General features: G+C 34.2%; 1 protein-coding gene across 1 annotated transcript; it reads left to right on the forward strand.

Moving 5' to 3' along the window:
* The first annotated feature begins 14,436 nt into the window (after window positions 1–14,436).
* Window positions 14,437–15,850, forward strand: LOC111307145 (cell number regulator 2-like). The gene is made up of 4 exons (XM_022905166.2): window positions 14,437–14,611; window positions 14,746–14,817; window positions 14,933–15,142; window positions 15,623–15,850. The coding sequence occupies exons 1-4, from the start codon at window positions 14,536–14,538 to the stop codon at window positions 15,676–15,678; spliced, it is 414 nt and encodes a 137-aa protein (XP_022760901.1). The 5' UTR covers window positions 14,437–14,535; the 3' UTR covers window positions 15,679–15,850.
* The last annotated feature ends 4,950 nt before the right edge of the window (window positions 15,851–20,800 follow it).

A 20,800-nucleotide genomic window follows, 5' to 3' on the forward strand; every position in this document is an offset into this window, starting at 1 on the left:
GGGCAAAGCTCAAGAAAAGCAAGAGGAGACCATCAGAATTTCTCAAGAATGTCAGAATTGGAAGGGATTATACTCTACAACCTCAGCAAGATTGGTGGAATGCCAAAATAAAAAGAAAAGATTAAAAGTCATGCTCGCAGAAGAAAGAAAAAAGCACTTCGAAGTATTGAATGAAAAAGAATCGCTTCACCAGGTGATCCAAGGGTTAGAGCTACAACTGCAAGACCACAAAAGTCATATTTCAGCAATGATAGATGAGTGGCATAGAAGGGAAAAAGATTGGATCTTCACATGTGATTCAGAAAGGGATGCTCATATGAGATGGAAGGCAGAAAGTTTAGGGAGGCAACAGTACATAAAGCACTTGACTAATCAAGTTTGCAAGGCAGTGAGGAAAGCATGGGAGATGGTTGAAAAGGTAGAAGCATTAAGAAGAGAAGTCAATCCCATAGGAGAATATGGACAGTGCCTAGTGAACTTTCTAGATGAGGTGAAGGACCATTATGAGCAAGTCAAATGCTTTTATGGATATAACTCTAGGATGATAAATCCTATGTAATAAAAGTTGTATGAGATCAATAAAAATTTCTAATGTTGAAATTCGTTCAAGAACAAATATCTCTCACTTGCATTCATGCATCATATACATCATTTTTCATAAAGTAAAATTTTTAACACATAGCATTCTAATTTTATTTTTTTCTTTTCTTTTTCAAAATAAAAAAATTTTGTGGTAATAAAGGTTCAAGAATAGCTCGCCCATCAAAAATTTCGGCCCAACCTACTCGTCATTCATACAATACCAGGACACAGACAAGAATCATGGAGCAAGAACAGGCCAGTCGATTTGAGAGAATTGAAAAAGCTCAAGAAGAACTAAAAGGAGATCTTAGTATAATAATGGATATGCTCAAGAAACTTGACAAAGGAAAAACAGTGGAAGAAAATCCTAGCTTTCAAGAACAATCGCCAGATATGGTAGATCCTGTCTATCCTCCAGGGTTTGAGCCACGACTGAACCAACCTTCACAAGGAACTAGAGTACCAATTTTTACTCCTGGTGGATATCCTAATCCTTATCCAGGAATGACATCCACACCTGCTCCAGGACAATTTCAGAATTTTGTTAATCTCATTATGATGGAAAAACCACCTGAGCCAATCTTAGTTCCTGATTTAGATGATCCCAAGGAAAGAGAAAAGCTAGGGATGCAGACACCTGAAAAAGTAGAAGATACCAGTGCCCGGGAGAAGATGAAGATTTGGAGGAAAGGCTTAGGGCTGTAGAGGGAATGAATTTTTATGGCTCCACAGATGCAGCTGATCTTTGTTTAGTTCCAGATGTGGTAATTCCACCTAAATTCAAGGTCCCTGAATTTGAAAAATATGATGGTACAAAATGCCCAATGACCCATATCACCATTTATTGTCGAAAGATGGTAGCATATGCTCGAGATGAGAAGTTGTTAATGCACATATTTCAAGATAGTCTTACGGGTTCTGCAGCTAGGTGGTATGTCCAGCTAGATAAGACTCATATTCGTTCTTGGCAAGAGCTTACAAAGGCATTCCTTACACAATATCGGCATGTCACGGATATGGTTCCAGATCGTCTGTCTCTTCAAAGCATGGAAAAGAAAGTAACTGAAAACTTTAAGGAGTATGCACAAAGATGGAGAGACGTGGCTGCACAAGTTCAACCCCCTCTCACTGAGAAAGAAACAACTGTTTTATTTGTGAATACCTTGAAAGCACCGTATTATGAAAGATTGATAGGTAATGCAACCAAGAATTTTGTCGATATGGTGATATCCGGTGAGATCATTGAAAATGCCATAAAAAATGGTAAGCTCGATGCGGGAGAGACAAGTGGAGTAAAGAAAGGTGGAGCTCTTAGAAAGAAGGAGAATGAAGCTCCAGCAGTGAACTATATGGGGCAACAATTCAGAGGTTTCACACCTTATCCTACACCAGTATACCAGACCCATTACCCTTCTGTAAACCATCTTACATCCATCCCTCATTCACATCAACCATACCAGTCATTACCACAACCAGCTTATTCACCTCATTTTCAACCATCCTTTCGAACACCCACTTATTCCTATAACCGTCCTGTTGTACCTACAAGACCAGACTGGAGACCTAATAGTAGTCCACGAGCGCCAAGAAATATCCAAGAAAAATTCACTTTCGATCCCATTCCCATGACATATACAGATCTGTATCCTCAACTTGTTGAGAAACATCTGCTTGCTCCTGTTATCATTGAACCTATGAAACCTCCGTTTCCCAAATGGTATGACCCCAATGCACATTGTGATTATCATTATGGGAATCCAGGTCATTCCACTGAGAACTGTACTGCTTTGAAGCGTAAAGTGCAGGGGTTAATCAATGAAGGAGTATTAAATTTTGATACCAGCCAACAAAGGACTCCAAATGTCAATGAAAACCCTCTACCAAATCATACCAAACCATCAATAAATGCTTTGATTGATGGGCAAACAAGTTATGTGAAAAGAAGAATAGAGGAGGTCAAAACTCCTATGGCTAAGGTGTTCGAAGTATTGGTCAAAACTGACATGTTGAAGCCAATAGAACCTCAAAATTACTCTGAAATGATAAACTCAACTGAAAGCTGCACTTATCACAGAGATGTTCTGGGGCATTCTATCGAGAATTGTCACCAATTTCGTCAAGAGGTGCAAAAATTGATGGATGAAGGTCGAATAGAGTTTTACCAAGAGAGAGAAGAGTTGGTGAAAGTGTCTACCATTGATTCAAAGAATAAGTTTGGGCGTAGACCAGTAACTATCTATTATGATGAGAAGCCAACATCGAAGCTAGAAAAACTCGTCTCTCGACCAGTGGTGACAATTAAAGTTCCTGCCCCTTTTTCATATCAGAATGATAAAGCAGTACCTTGGAAGTACGATTATGGTGTCGTAGTCAACCCAGATACTGCTAATATAACGGGTGTAGGAGGCATAACCCGAAGTGGCAGGTGCTATACCCCAGAGGCTCTAGAAAAAGCTAGAAAGGAGAAAGCCAAGGTAGGGGAAGAAAATGAAAGTCAGAGTGATCTTGATGCAACACCAGAAAAAGAATGTCAGAAGCCAGTATCTGAGAGTGAAGCAGGTGAATTTTTGAAGCTAATAAAACATAGTGAGTATAGCGTGGTAGAACAGCTTAACAAGATGCCAGCTAGAATTTCACTATTGTCATTATTGCTCAATTCAGAGTCACACCGTAATGCTTTACTGAAGGTGCTAAATCAAGCATATGTGTCTCACAATGCTTCTGTTGAATATGTGGAACAGCTTGTTGGTAATCTGACGATTTCAAACTATATCTCTTTCAATGATGAAGAGATTCCTCCTGAGGGTAGAGAAAGTATCAGGGCTCTTCACATTACTGTGAAATGTAAAAGTCATATAATGGCTAAGGTTTTGATTGATAATGGCTCATCCATCAATGTTATGCCTGCGGCTACTCTGGCAAAACTCCCTGTTGATGGATCTTATATGAAATCTAGTCATATGATAGTGAGAGCTTTTGATGGAACCAGAAGAGAAGTGTTGGGAGATATAGAAGTGCCACTGCAGATTGGCCCATGTACTTTCAACGTGAAATTTCAAGTCATGGACATCTCTCCTTCATATAGTTGTTTATTGGGTAGACCGTGGATCCATATGGCAGGTGCTGTCCCATCCTCATTACATCAAAAAGTTAAATTCATTGTTGAAGGGAAGCTAACATGTGTGGCAGGAGAAGAAGATTTATTGGTAACTCAACCGATAAATACTCCTTATGTGAAATCGGCAGATGAAGCTTTAGAATGCTCTTATAGATCTTTCGAGATTACCAGTGCAACATATATAGCTGAAGGATCTAAATTGTATTCGCCACACTTATCTACGACTACTAAAATGGTAGTCAGACAGCTTACCAAGATGGGATGGCAACCTGAAGCCGGACTTGGGAAGAACCTGCAAGGAATCACGAAGCCATCGGCCATATATGAAAAGAGAGACAGGTTTGGCTTGGGATATAAGCCAACAAGAGGGGATAAAGTAAGAATGGAGAATGAGAAAAGATATAAGAGGATAGCTAATCTTAAGGGATATGAACCAGAGTCAGAACCCATAGTCATTCCATATCTCTATGATTCTTTTCACTCGGGAGGATACAATTATTCAGATTTACCGGGAGCCTCAAGTGCAGGATTCATGGAAAAATTTTCAGAGCTGGCCATTCAAATGGTGGATGGAGAAAAGAAGAGTCGAAGTGAAGAGCTGTTCGTGTACCCTTGTCCTTCAGATTTTGAGCTGGATAATTGGAAAGTTACGGAGCTGCCTATTGTTTTTAAAGCTTTGAAAAAGTAATGTGAAACTTTAAATCCCTAATTACTTTCTACGAGTATTAGGAGATCTTTTATGGTGTGTTTATGTTTGTCATTTTAATAAAAGACTTAGAAGATGCATCCACATTTCTTCTATTATCTTCATTTTACCTTTCATTCTTTTCTTTCCTACATTTTCTTGCCATTCCATTTTTGTGTGCCAATATTTTCTTCATCTTACCCTTTTGCAGGGTCCCAAACAATGAACATGAAGATAATCATGGCAATAATCTCGGATTTGATTTTGAAAATTTAATTCATGTTGATGAACTTGATAATGAGGAAGATTCAGATAACTACACACTGCCTCTTGATTTGTTAAAATTAATAGAACATGAAGATAAGCCAATTGAACCCCACCAAGAAATTACTGAATCAGTAAATTTGGGAGATGGTGAGAATAAAAGGGAGGTCAAAATTGGTACATCTCTTTTACCAGTTGAAAGAAAGAAGCTAGAAGAGTTACTCCGAGAATATGTAGATGTGTTCGCGTGGACTTACCAGGATATGCCAGGACTCAGCACTGATATTGTAGAGCACAAGTTACCTTTAAAACCAGGATGTAAGCCGATGCAGCAAAAGCTAAGGCGCATGAAACCAGAGATGCTACTGAAAATTAAAGAGGAAGTGAAGAAACAATTCGATGCTGGATTTTTAGAAGTGGCAAAATATCCTGAATGGGTAGCCAACATAGTGCCAGTTCCTAAGAAGGATGGAAAAGTGAGAATGTGTGTCGATTATCGAGATCTAAATAGAGCAAGTCCCAAGGATAACTTTCCTTTACCTCACATCGATACTCTAGTGGATAATACTGCTAGGCACTTCACATTTTCCTTTATGGATGGTTTCTCAGGCTATAATCAGATCAAGATGGCTCGAGATGATATGGAGAAAACTACATTTGTGACCATGTGGGGAACATTCTGTTACAAAGTCATGCCTTTTGGGTTGAAAAATGCTGGTGCTACTTATCAAAGAGCAATGGTGACTCTTTTTCATGACATGATGCATAAAGAGATAGAAGTGTATGTGGATGATATGATTGTAAAATCTCGTGAAGGAGAGGATCATATAGTCAATCTCAAAAAGCTGTTCGACAGGTTGAGAAGATTTCAGTTGAAGTTGAATCCTGCCAAATGTACATTTGGAGCCAAATCAGGAAAACTATTGGGCTTTGTAGTCAGTGAAAAAGGAATCGAAGTGGACCCGGATAAGATACAAGCCATCCAAAACTTATCTCCTCCTCATACTTCAAAAGAAGTGCGAGGCTTCTTAGGGAGATTAAATTATATTGCTCGCTTCATCTCTCAACTCACTTATAAGTGTGATCCTATTTTCAAGCTTCTCAGAAAACATGATCCTGGAGAATGGAATGATGAGTGCCAAGAAGCTTTTGATAAGATCAAAGAATACTTGTCAAATCCACCTGTGTTGGTGCCACCAATGCCAAGAAAACCTTTGATTTTGTACTTAACAGTGCATAAAAATTCAATGGGATGTGTGCTGGGGCAAAGAGATGAAACTGATAAGAAAGAACGAGCAATTTACTACTTGAGTAAGAAGTTCACTGATTATGAGTCAAAGTATTCACCATTAGAGAAAATGTGTTGTGCATTAACCTGGACAGCTCGAAGGCTTAGACAATACATGCTTTATCACACTACTTGGCTCATAGCAAAACTGGATCCTATTAAGTATATCTTCGAAAAGCCCTCATTGACAGGAAGAATAGCACGGTGGCAAGTTATGCTTTCAGAATATGATATCATTTATGTGGCTCAAAAAGCTATTAAAGGGAGTGCAATAGCTGAATTCCTTGCTGATCGTGCAGCCGAAGATTATGAGCCAATGAAATTAGATTTTCCTGATGAGGATGTGATGGCCATTGAAGAAAATAAACCTGTTGAAAAATCATGGAGGATGTATTTTGATGGAGCTGCTAATGCTTTGGGTCATGGTATTGGGGCAATTTTGATATCTCCTGATGGACATTATTACCCCATCACAGCCAGATTAAATTTTAATTGCACAAACAATGTGGCTGAATATGAGGCCTGTGTTATGGGTCTACAAGCAGCAATTGAAAAAAAGATCAAAGTGTTAGATGTGTTTGGAGATTCAGCTTTAGTCATCTATCAGTTACGAGGTGAATGGGAGACAAGAGACTCTAAGCTGATTCAGTACCATAAATATATCTCTGAGTTGGTTAAGCAATTTAAAGAAGTTCAATTTGAGCATCTACCTAGAGAGGAAAACCAAATTGCTGATGCACTGGCTACTCTAGCTGCAATGATCAAAATAGATGCAAATACTGAAATCCAACCCATCAAGCTGGATGTGAAAGATGTTCCAGCACATTGCTCAGGTGTTGAAAAAGAAATTGATGGGAAGCCATGGTATCATGATATCATGCAATACATTAAAAACCAGCAATACCCAGAACATGTAACTGAAAATGATAAGAGGACTATCAGAAGATTGGCTATGAGTTTCTTCATTGATGGAGATATCCTTTACAAAAGAGGTCGAGATCAAGTGCTCTTAAGATGTGTAAATGCAGCTGAAGCAAAAAAGATTATTGAAGAAGTGCATGATGGAGTTTGTGGGGCACATGCAAATGGTCATATGATGGCTAGACAAATTATGAGGGCTGGCTATTATTGGTTGACAATAGAGAGAGACTGTATTGATTATGCTAAGAGATGTCATAAATGTCAGATTTATGCTGACAAGATTCATGCTCCGCCATCAACATTACATGTTCTAGCTCCACCTTGGCCGTTCTCTATGTGGGGCATGGATGTTATTGGTCCCATCACTCCAAAAGCTTCGAATGGGCATAGATTCATTTTTGTAATTATTGATTACTTCACCAAATGGGTAGAAGCTGCATCATATGCTAGCGTGACCCGATCTGTGGTATGTAAGTTCATGAAAAGAGAGATAATATGCAGATATGGACTTCCGGAGACAATTATTTCTGATAATGCCAAAAACTTGAACAACAAAATGATGAATGAAGTATGCACTCAGTTCAAGATCCGTCATCGTAATTCGGCACCATATCGTCCGAAGATGAATGGGGCAGTGGAGGCTGCGAACAAGAATATCAAAAGAATCCTGGAGAAAACGACTGAAACTTACAAAGATTGGCATGAAAAATTGCCTTTTGCCTTGCATGCTTATAGAACATCAGTCAGAACGTCTACTGGAGCCACACCGTTCTCTTTGGTATATGGTATGGAAGCTGTACTACCAGTCGAAGTGGAAATTCCCTCACTTAGAGTCTTGATGGAGGTAGAGTTAGAGGAAGCAGAATGGGTTCGAAATCGCTACGAGCAGTTAAACCTCATCGAAGAGAAAAGATTGTCAGCACTTTGTCATGGTCAATTATATCAAAAGAGGATGATGAGAGCACATGATAAGAAAACTCATCCCCGTTGCTTTAAGGAAGGAGACTTAGTGCTAAAAAGAATCCTTCCAAATCAACATGATAATCGGGGAAAATGGACACCAAATTGGGAAGGCCCGTATGTGGTGAAAAAGGCCTTTTCTGGTGGGGCATTGATTTTGGCAGAAATGGACAGAGGTGATTTGCCTACCCCAATAAATTCAGATGTTGTGAAGAAATATTTTGCTTAAAAAAAAAAGAAAAAAAATGATGACTTATCTAAGCTGAAAACCTGAAAAGGCGGCTTGGATGTGAAATAAAAGCATCATAAAAAAAAAAAGAAGAGAAAGAGATCCCACAATGCAGGGGCAAGTGTAGTTTGACGAACTCTGAATGATCAAAGAAATCATCTGATTTAGTTTTAGAGAAAGAATCTGAGAATATTTTGTTCATGATTATCTTATGATCATTCTTTTGACACCTTTGTTTTAACTCAAACACTTTGACATGCACTTGTTATCAGCCATATGAAATACATTATCTTTCCATTGAAAATAATGCCTATCCTTTCCTTTATCCTTATCTAATATTTTTGTCCATCAGAGAAATGTGATTGCATTTTATTTGTTTTGAACTTAAAATGATAAAAAGAAAAACAAACATGAAAGATCTCAGCATTACTTTTAAAGCTGACAAAGGCAAATGAAAAAGGATGAGAAAAGCATGACAAGACATTGATGTTGCAGACTTTTGAAAAAATTATGGTCAGATGTTGATAACAGATTGATCATATGAGAATTCTGATAAAAGAAACCAAAAGTAAGAGATTTCGAGAACCTTTTTACTACAATGAATGATTTTGATTGCATTACATGCATTGCATTATGAGCGCTCAGTACATGCATCCATGAGAAGTTGTAACAAAGATAGAAATTTTCCATTTTGTAATGAAAAAAACAAGATTTTGGTAAAGACAATGATCAAACAAAGGAATTCAAAAGAGAGAAATTTACTTATTCAAAGATGAGAACTCAAATTTGAAAAAGATGAGAATTTTAAAGTTGTGGAGCCTCTGTTGAGAGGAGCTTTTTCAAGAAGAAATTTTAAAGTTGTTGAGCCTCTGCTGAGAGGAGCTTTTCCAAGATGAGAATTTTTAAAGTTGTGGAACCTCTGCTGAGAGGAGCTTTTAAGATGAGAATTTTAAAGTTGTTGAGCCTCTGCTAAGAGCAGAAGAGCTTTTCAAGATGAGAATTTTAAAGTTGTGGAGCCTCTGCTGAGAGGAGCTTTTTCAGATGAGATTTTAAAGTTGTTGAGCCTCTGCTAAGAGCAGAGGAGCTTTTCCAAGATAAAAATTTTAAAGTTGTAGAACCTCTGCTGAGAGGAGCTTTTCAGATAAAATTTTAAAGTTGTTGAGAGCAGAGGAGCTTTTTCAAGATGAGATTTCTTAAAGTTGTGGAACCTCTGCTGAGAGGAGCTTTTCAAGATGAGAATTTTAAAGTTGTGGAGCCTCTGTGGAAAACAGAGGAGCTTTTCCAAGATGAGAATTTTAAAGTTGTTGAGCCTCTACTGAAAATAGAGGAGCTTTTTCAAGATGAGAATTTTAAAGTTGTTGAGCTTTTGCTGAGAGCAGAGGAGCTTTTCCAAAAACAAAAATAAAAAAATAAAATAAAAAAAATTCACGATCTATTTTCGGACAAAATCATTGTCTTTGTCTTTGCCCTATTACTGATTCTCAGTAATGTGCAAAGAGGGGCAACTGTAGATACCGATTTTGTCCGGGTCTACCATTTTATTAATAAACAAAACAAAAAAACAAAATAAACAAACAAAAGAAACAGAATAAGATAGAAGTCAGGGAGTTGGTACGGCGCCGCTGTCGCCAGCCCCCCGACCAGCCTCCCGACCAGTTACCCTACAGCCACCAACCAACTACCTTACAGAAACCTAGATTCCCCTAATTGAAGCCTTTAAAAATCTCCAGCCATTTCCCTTTCGAAAAAAAAAAAAAGAAAAAAAGAGCTGGCTGAAATCCCCTTCAATCTCCCTCTGGAATCCCCATTCAACCCCAGACAGACCCCATTCCTACGCGTAAAAAACTCAGTTTCACACAACCCCCCAAAGCACCCAAACCGAAAACAGATCTACACAAAACAAAAAAAAACAACACAGTCCTCCCCGCAGGGAGGAACCCAGCGCCGAAGCTACCTGCAAAAGCAAAGAAAATTGCATCAATCTTGTTTCAACAAAACAAACGAAAAAAGTCTTGAAAACAGAAACTTTGAACCTCGATCTACGCTGATCGGGGCTGCTTCCGGTGAAAAGGAGACCGGATCTGGAAAGAGGGCATCTCGAGGAGTCTTCGTGACCTTCTAACCATTTTCCGATCACCGGCGACCACCGCCGACGGTGGACCAGGCGGCGGCCGACAAGGCGATCCGACGGCCGGACGGCGATCGGCCGAACCCCTCCCCCAGAGCTCTCTCTCTCATTTTTTTTCTGAAAACAGGACCAAATGAACAAAAAAAAAATTTTCAAGTTATTTATAGAAAAAATTAAAAGCAAAACGACGTCGTTTTGGGCATAGGGCCAAAACGACACCGTTTCAGCTAAGGAGGATCCGCGCGTCCACCCGCGACCCGACCCTGGGTCCGCGCACCCGACCCGCGACCCGTTTCCTTCATCAGCATCTGACCGGTTTGACTGGACCAGAACCGAACCGCCCAGACCGAACCGAACCGGAACCGAATTGCCCAGACCGAACCGAACCGGTACTGGACCGTCCAGACCGAACCGAACCGTCGAACCAAACCGGGCGTTGACCGGACCGTTGACCGGTCCGGTTCAGGTAAAAATTTTTTTTTTTATTTTTTACTTTTTATTTTATTAATATTTATGTATGTTAAAATGTTTATATTTGTTAAACTAATTGATGAAATTGTAGTTAAATTTTTTTTATTTTTAAGATAAACTTTAAAAACAATTATATAAAAATAAATTTAATAATAATACTAAAGTGATAAAAAATGAAAGAAAAGAAAATTTTTATCCGACGATGAGATTTAAAGGTATTCCGAGTAGTGATGCCTACGAAATCTCTAGGTGAGAAGATTTTTTTAAATACTACCAGCGTATTGGAGTATTTATAAAAAATTTTTCAATACAGTAAAGATTTTCTTTTTTAAGAATAATAAATAAAAATTGATGAATATATTAAAAATATAAGTAATAAAATAGGAAGAAAAAAATTTAATCCAATGATGAGATTCTAAAAGTATTCCGAGTAGAGATGCTTTAGGAAATCTCTAGGTGAGAAGATTTTTTTAAAATATTACCAGCGTATTGGAATATTTATAGAAAATTTTCAATATGATTAAATTCCTTTTTTTTCTTCAAAATTTTAATTAAAATTAATAAAATAATTAATAAATTTTTGAATGAGAATAAAATGTGTGCATAAACATGAAAATATTTTGCATGGCATGCATGACATAATTTCTTACGAAAAGTAAATTTAGACCTCCAAAGATGAGATTCTAAAAGTATTCCGAGTAGAGATGCTTTAAGAAATCTCTAGGTGAGAAAGAATTCTTTTAATGTTACCAACGTACTGGAACATTTTAAGAATTATTTCAATAAAAAGGTTTTAATTTATTTTTCTCGAGAATAAATTTTTTTTAACATGACATTTTCTTACGAAAAATAAATTCGAGCCTCCAAAGATGAGATTCTAAAAGTATTCCGAGTAGAGATGCTTTAAGAAATCTCTAGGTGAGAAAGAGTTCTTTTAATGTTACCAACGTACTGGAACATTTTAAGAATTATTTCAATAAAAAGGTTTTGATTTATTTTCTCGAGAATAATTTTTAATAAATAAAAATCAAGAAAATTATTTTTTTAATATTGAAAATAAGACTGTTTGTATTAAAATCAAAGGATAACACGTTGTTAATTGGTACCGTTTTTAACGGGCGTTGTGGGGGTGCTAATCCTTCCTCACGCGTAACCGACTCCCGAACTCAGACTGTTTCGCAGACCGTAAAATTATCTTTTTAATAAATTTTAATTAATTTTAAGATTTCATTAAAAAGGTATGTTTTAATAGGTGGCCAATCGCACCTAGCCAAAAAAGATTGGTGGCGACTCCGTTTTTTTTATTTCGTTTCCAAATTCGTCGGGCGGACGCAAAACCGTTACGACAAGGCCAAGTTTCAACCTTTTTCCCTCAGATTTTCGCTCCCCTTCTCTATCTTCCCCCTTCTTTTCTCTCCCTCTTTCTAAAAATCGAAGAACTCCGATTAAATCTTCACTGGATTCTGGAAAAGTCATAGAAATCTGGATAGGTTCACCGGACGTTCGCTGAAAATTTCAAGTTAGCCGGAATCTTCAATCGAATTCTGGGATACTTGTTGAAAAATTCAACCGACATAAAAAAACTCACCAAAAAATTCAACCGGTGCTGAAAAATTTCATTGAAATCTGAAAATTTTTAAAAATTTTAAAAAAAATTTCAAAAAAAAAATTTTTTATCCAAAAAAACTCTGAAAATCCTTTTTGCTTTACACTTGCTCTATGTGATCTGTGTTGCTATGTGTTTTTATATGTAATTTGTGTTTGTATTTATAGGGTTTCAATCTAAATAACCCTAATCCGAATAGGAATCCTAATTCCTTTTAAACTTCTAACGTAAACCTATCCTAAATCAAATCAGACAATTTCACACAAATTAAATCACCTATTTTTTCGACTTTTTCTCATTTTTTCATTGTTTTTATTTTTAATTAACACAATCTCAATCTAGTAGACCCACAAACAAATTGAGATGTCTACATGCCCAATTAAAAAGGATATTTTTTATCTAAAAGTTTTTAAAATATTTTTATGAAAATTGATGAGAAGATCAAAATTTGTGTTTATTTGGATATGTTTATTCTTAAATATAAAATACCAAAATATTAAAATATAATAATACATAAACTAAAAAAGTGAAAAAATATTTTCTATTTGACAAACCAAGCTTCCAACTTTAAATCCAAATAAAAAAAAATAAAACTTAAGTAAAAAAATGAAAAAAAAAATATTTTCTCTAACTGCTTCTGGAATTAAGCTTTCAATACATACCATGTTATACCAATTTTGTTGGCCGAAAAACTTTGCAACATAAATTCTAAATATGATCAACCTGATAACCAATATTGACATATATATATATATATAGATATATATATTGAACCATAGATTCTGCAAACATAATATTGGAATGCCTCATAATTGAAGTGTAATGACACATTGAAATGCCACAGCCTAATCACAGTGCTGAGCACTAGTACTGCAATGAGATCATATAGTAGAAATTTTTCAAGTGTCCCAGTGCAAATTCGAAGAGCCAAAACTACTTAGTATATGATTTCTTCTCCTTCACTTTCAGCTCTAATGAAATTGTAATACATCATAAGATAAAGTGAAGTGCAAATTTTGCTGCCAAGTTTCTGCAAAACAACTGGACCATGCAACTTTACCACTCTCCTCTACTAAAAATGGTTTGGTTTGCAACATTATAAACATAAAGCAGACCCACTAATTAGGCGTCCTTTCAAATATTTCAAAGGTAGCTAGGGTTTTATTTTCTTTTTCTTTTTTTTTTTACATTTTTCTTCTTGTTAGGTTATTTACAGAATTCATTAGAGGATTGAGGTGTATAAGCTTTTATAAAGGTGATATTACATCAAATATTAGTGTTAAATTTTGTTGAAAAATACATGTCGAAAGGCTGTCAGAATAATTGAAGAATATACCCAACTTCAAAAGTAAATCTAATCATTTGGGCAGCATTTTATAGTACTAGGCCCATTTCGAGTTATCTGTCAAGTTTTTAAAATAAGAAACTTAACCCAATTAAAAATCAGAAAATGAAACACAATTCTCAAGCTCTCCCAAAAATCCAGCCCAAATATTCTGGCCCAATACTTTTTATTGAGCCCAAGAGCCCAACATTACCTTTTTGTAATAAGGATGATTATTTATTACTCAACACAATAAAAAGAATAATTAGCTAGATATTCAACAATATATATTTTTACATAACCAAATTCGTTTCAGGTATTAGCAAAATATATTTATGATTAACCTGCTAAAAGGCTATAGGGAAGTAATTTTTTATGAATTCTTTAGGTCTCACGTAAATAAACCTATTTCAATTAATTAAAAGAGAATATGTACCAAATAAAACTTAAAAAAAATTTTACTGCTTAATTAAAAAATATATATTTATGGGTGTGAGTTATTTTTCTTTTGCTAAACAAAGAACATAAAATAGATACAAATACTCTGAGGAGATCCATGATAAACAAAACAAAGTCCTTGGTAACATCCCTTCCCCGGTCATAATCTTAAGACAATTAGCAGAGTCCAAAAGTGGAGTCAATTGTTCTTAGCTTCCAACATTATTAAAATCATAAATTAAACCGTGTTTTCTACAAGGATGGCATGCAGGCGTGAGACGGCTGATAATCTGGCTTTGTCAACATTGATCTTCCAATTAGAAATGGTCTAGATCATTTCTTGGCAGCCGGTTATGAAAATCCAAATATTTATTCTATGATTAATAGTTAATTAAAAATTGAATTTGGAAGGTATTGTTGACCAATGCCAATGCCGTTGCCACCCCGTACTATAAATGGATGGGTCATTGGTATTCCTAAAATTTGTAGTTGAAGATCATCAATCTTTGAATTGAAGGAACATGAACATTTCCCATCGTCCTCAGTCACCTACATGGTCTGCTTCCCTCTGCGGTTGTGCAAGTGACGTTGGAACATGTAAGTTCTCCGTTTTTATTATCAATCTATACGTGCGTATATACGTTCACATAAATTACAATAATGAAATGAAACCAATGTTACTTCCAAGTTTCGGTTTTAATTTTTTGGTATTATCTAAACTTGCAATGCAGGCTGCATAACATGCTGCTTGCCATGCATTACCTTTGGTCAAATTGCGGAAATTGTTGAAGAAGGAAAGACATGTAAGTTTAATACAATCCACAAGTCAAAACCGTTTCTATACTTGAAAATGTTGTCTGAATATTCTCTTTCTAATCATGCCATTTTGTTGCTTTTGTAATCTTCTATTTATAACAGCTTGCGCCAAACAAGGTTGTATATATTGCCTGCTGATGATGTGTTCATGTCACTGCCTGCTTTCCTGTGTCTATAGAGAGAAATTGAGAGCCAAATTCGGTTTGCCAGCTGAGCCTTGCAACGATTGCTGTGTTCATTTTTGCTGTGAGACATGTGCTCTTTGTCAAGAGCATGCTGAGCTCAAAAATAGAGGCTTTGATCCATCCAAAGGTTATTTCTGCATTAATCAGCTTCTTTTATCATTTTATATATTTTTATTAGGTTTATATTTGATAAAATCACAGTGTATATATTTTATATACTATCAATCACCTCAATAATTTATAGTGTATAACATTTATAAACTATATCAAATATAAACTCTTTTTTTATCTAATTAAAAGCTAATTTTTTGGTATTTATTTTAAAGGGTTTTTAAACTTTCAACTTTGCTTGTTAATAAGGAATCAATTTGTGATTAATTGATAGTGTAGAAGATTTATACACTAATAGTGTATTAAATATAAACCCTTTGTTGTTATTATCTTTAAAAATTTTTTACTCTGTTAAGGATGATAAATCAAATTTAATACTATTTTTCAACAAGCACACTTTTCTATTGAATATAAAATCAAATTTAAACTTTATCTTTATTATCTTAATTTAATTAGTTGCAAGAATTGATAAAATTTTCATTTGTTATTACTACAGGTTGGAATGGACCTCCTACTGTTCCACCACAAATGCCACCTACAATGAGGAGATGATCAGCACCAATTATCAAATATCAAAGGAGATTACACCAATTTCTTAATAACATGGTTGCAAAATATTTTATCTTTGATAAATAAAAGGTTTTATCTTTAGATTAAGCCTAGACTAAGGTCCAATAATTGGAATTTGGTTATACAACCATAATTCTAATTAATCAATACAAGCATTGTATTACTCTATTCACAATGTCTATATATAGTCCATATCATTTGATAAAAATATAATGTTCCTATTCAATGTATTTGACATAATGTCATCTTCCATTCAAACACGTACTTCACAAGCATATCTCTCTGTCCCTCACTCCTCCAGTTAAAAAAAAAAATTAACTCTAAAATCCTATAAAATTGGTCTGTTATTTAAGAAATTCACATAATTTTTTAACTTGGATAATATTTTTTTATAAAAATAATTATTTGAATTCTCTCCACTACCTAGGTAAGGATTCAAAAATAATATTTTCACATGAAAATATTATTGTATTTTTATTTTTAAAATCCTCTTTTAAAAAATCATTTTTAAACCACAAAATGTGTACACTTCATTTTTTATTCATATATACATGCATTTTATTTGTCATTACAATTATTAGTATTTTTTATTTACAAGCATCAAAATGATTAAAGGCACAACAAAATAAATAAACAAAAGAAAAAAGAAATATACCTCAAATGAAGCTTTTGAACTGGAACCCAATATGAAAATATACCCCAAATGAAACTTTTGAATTAAAACCCGACATGAACTAAGTAATGAACCAAATCTTATGGGATAATCTTTGTAGATCAACTACTAATTGATGAGCTAAAAACAATTTTGGACCGGGTCAGTAAGTCCGGTAGAGCAACAGCTAGCAAGTCAGGTCGGGTTTAGCTTTCTTCCCCCCCCCCCCCTTTTTTTCCTCTTTGTTTAGTCAATACCCCAAAACTCCATTCTTCTCGTACTTTATTTTTTTTCTTTTTCTTTGTCAAAACAGTTTTGAGACTATAAGACGAAAAATGTTAAAAAGTTTCACAAATAAAAAAGAGTTATCGTCAATCTTTTTTAAAGATGTAATTGATCATCTAAAAAGTTTACGTTTTAATAAAACAATAAAACAAGTTTAATATTTATCAAAAATATAATTTTGGTCTATAAAAACAAAATTGAGTTCAGAAATCGATTACACATAAAAAAAAATTAGTACTCTCACAAAAATTTATTAAAATTGGTACCAATTGATCATACATTTTCCTTATTATCGATAAAATAGTTTTAATTCTAATATTTAAAAATAATTCTTTCAAATTTTCTTTTTTTTTGTAAAAATCTTTTTTTAAATCTTTTATTTACGAATAAGATGAAAATCTTTAGTATCAAAACATTTTTTAATTCTTCAATATTTAAGTAGAATTTCAAAAAATATTTCTTTACTTGAGACTTTTATACTAATTCTTCCAAAAACTTTGCATAATATTTTTTTATAAAAAATAATTATTGAGAAACTCTCTAATAACTAAGAAAGGACTCAAGAATTATTTTTACTTGAGAATTTTTTTATTATTTAACATAATTTTTCAAAAATCATCACTTATTAATTAATTTTTTTGTAAGCAATGAAATGCGAGCACATATCATATGGAGCATATATATGATGCGAATGTAAATTAAATGCAATCAATTTATCAAAATCATCTAATACATAATTACATTAAATTTATTTTGTTTAGGAATAAAATAAAAATTCTTAGTTTTAAAATATTTCTTAATTCTCTAATATTTAAGCAGAATCTTGAAAAGTTTTTCTTCACTTAGAATTCACATAATATTCCTTAAAATTAGCATAATATACCTCTACAAAAGATAATTATTAAAAAGCCCTCTAATATTTAAGTAGGATCTCAACAATTATTTTCACATAGACATATTAATCATTATTTATTAAAAAATAATTTTCAAAATTATCAATTACTAATTTACATTTTTGTTTCAAAAGTAAATGATACAAATACAAATAATTAATCAACTTGATCTATATTATATGCATTTAGCCTTATTTTTCATCATTGTCTCTTCTCTTTTTTTTTGACGAAAATCAAAGGTGAAATAAATTTATTTTTTTATTTATTTTGGTGAAGGAAATTTTCATTTAATTTTTAAATATTTAAGCGAAATTTAAAAAAATTAATCCTTCAAAATATGATTTGGATTCCTTCAAATATCTAAGTAGAGTTTCCAAAATCATCATTTTTTTAAACATTATTTTTATTTTTATTTCTAAAACTTCCATATTCAAAATACATTTTGAAATTACAAAATTTGTTCAATTAATTTTTATTTAAGAATTTATACCAATTTTTTTATCAATCTCAATTATCCAAAAACAAATTTATTTTCAAGGATATATAACATTAAATAAATGCTTACAATAACATAATAAAACAAAATAAGAAAATATACCCAAAAAAAAAGCCTCTTAAACTTAAATCCAAAATGATCCCACACAAGAGAAGAGCCCAACTTTAGTGAATTTTTGAACAGGCATGGAGCTGTGTTCAGATGGGCAAACTGACTCTAATGAAGCCAGGCAGGGTCGGATGGATGATTGGGTTGGCTCAAACCAGGAGGATCAGGTTTGAGTGGGTAGTGAGTCGGGTTGGCCTTTAAAAAAAAAAAAAAAAACACATAAATATCAACTTTTTTAAAACTTCATTTCATCTTTTTCTTTTAAAAAAATTCATCTTCTTTCAAAAAAAACCAGAGCCCCCACAAACCTAGTTTTCAGCGAAAATAGCTCTGAGCTCCTTTCGACCCTCTCTTTCAGTTCTAGCCTCGGCTTCACCCAAATATCACTAGATTTTCCTAGATCTAAACTCAAAACCTGCAGCTTCTCACCCTTTTTCTGCCACCTTCCACTGTCCGATTCTATCGAAATTTAAGTATGTTGTTATCCTTTCCAAGCTCTATCATTCCACTATCACCGGTCAGCGAAAAGCTCACACCACCGCAAACGGCCGTTATGCCGTCGCACCTCTGCCACCCCTCATCACCCAAAAAATGACCCCTTCTCTTCCCTTTTACATCTCCAAACTGAAACCCTCTTAGAAACTCCCCAATAGCTCAAAGAATCTCAAAAATGATGAAATACCCCACCTATCTCTACTATTTTGCTTTCTTTCTTTTTATTTTTACCCTTTTTTATTTTTGTTTGCTTGATGTGGCCCTGCTCCTGCCCGTTGGGATGTGGATTTTGCTTTTCTTTGTTGTTTGTTTGGGTTTTGTGCGCATATATTTCATGGTTGGTGGGATGATTTTTTGTGTTTATTTTTGTTTGAAGGCAAGGCCGATTTTGGTACAGGTGACAGGTAAGTGAGAGGTGTATACAGGGGCTGTGGTGCACTGGGGCGACAAAGGGGCAGACTTCGTTCTTTGGGTTTATGGGTTGGTAGTTGGGGTGCTCGATTTGAAGGCTCGATTATGTTGGAATGGCTGCTGGTTGTGGCTTTTACTCGTGAGCTTTTGCTTGTAGTTTCTCGTTGTTTGTCGATGGGATAGGCTACTACCAGTGGGGATTGTTTTTGGATGAGGGTGATTTCGAGTAGTGGTTTCGACTCAGTTCAATAAAGGTATAGAGAGATTGGGTTGTGAAGGGGCTCCTCGTGGTTTGTAGACTTGGGCGATAGTGAGGGAAATGGCATAGGTTTTGGTGGATCCAAAAGCCCCTTTTTGTTGGTGAGTTCTAGGATTTTTATTTACATAATCCCTACTTTACACTGCCATTAGGATCAGAAAAGTCTCTTTTGGGTTTGAAAATGTAACCGAGGTTTTTGGATTATTCTGGCAATGGAAGCAGAGATGCTGTTTCTGGGTTTTTGAATTGCTAGCTAGTTTTAGATCACCGAGCTTTTGATCAAATTGTTCTAGAGGTGATTAGAGTAAATTTTAGGAGTTAAAAAGTGAGAGCTAAGATTGGGATAATAGTTTAAAGGAAAGGTTCAGGCATTTGGGGGAGGGAAGGCTGCAATTGCAACCAATCCTCTCCCTTTTTTTTGTAAATTTTCCTTTTTTTAGTTAATTTAATTAATTCTAATAAAAAGAAATTAGGTTTTAAAATATAATTTGGGATTTGAATTTGATTTTGAACTTCTATTGGACTCAATTTTGAATTAGCCAAAAATATTAATTTGAAACAAAACCGAAATGAGCCCAATTAAATAAGATCAACTAAAATGTTTAAGTTAGTTTAAATCGAAATGTTAAGATTAAGCTTAAAAATCAAATAATCTTGAATTAATCTAGATAAAATTAGGTATATACATATATTACATCAAATATAAGTATTAAATTTTGTTGAAAAATACATGTGGAAAGACTGTCAGAATAATTGACGAGTATACTCAACTTGAACAATTTATTACCCAAGTAGATTACTCCTTCAAAGACAATTGTACTAGGCCCATTTGGAGTTATCTATTAAGTTTTTAAACTAAGAAATTTTGCCCAATTTAAAATCAGAAAATGAAGCTCAATTCTCAAGCTCTCCCAAATATCCAGCCCAAATATTCTGGCTCAATACTTTTTTATTTTAGCCCAATAGCCTAACCATTCAGCCCTTTTTTAATAAGGTTGATTATTATTTCTCAACACAATAAAAAGAATAATTAGCTAGATATTCAACACTAAATATTTTTACATAATTTAGGAGACCAAATTCGTTTCAAGTGTTAGCAAATATGAGAAGATAATTTTTTGTAAATTCCTTAAGTTTTATATAAATAAACCTAGTTTAATCGATTCAGAAATCAAGAAAATGTAACAAGCAAAACCTAAAAACTACTTAACCAAAAAATATATAGTGATTGTCCTTTTGCTTAAAAACAAAGAACAGAAAATAGATACAAATACTCTGAGGAGATCCATGATAAACGAAACAAAGTCTTTGGTAACATCCCTTCCCTGGTCATAATCTAAGACAATTAGCATAGTCCAAAAGTGGAGTCAATTGTTCTTAGCTTCCAAGAATATTAAATATCATAAATTAAACTGTGTTTTTATGTACATTGTCCTATATTATTAGCCGAAAATATAAATAATAGTAATAATTATAAGCCATGTTTAATGTATAGGATAGTATGA

Source organism: Durio zibethinus, chromosome 22, assembly GCF_047325235.1.
Source record: "Durio zibethinus cultivar Kanyao isolate XHJ-2024 chromosome 22, ASM4732523v1, whole genome shotgun sequence".
In the NCBI taxonomy this organism is placed as follows: Eukaryota; Viridiplantae; Streptophyta; class Magnoliopsida; order Malvales; family Malvaceae; genus Durio; species Durio zibethinus.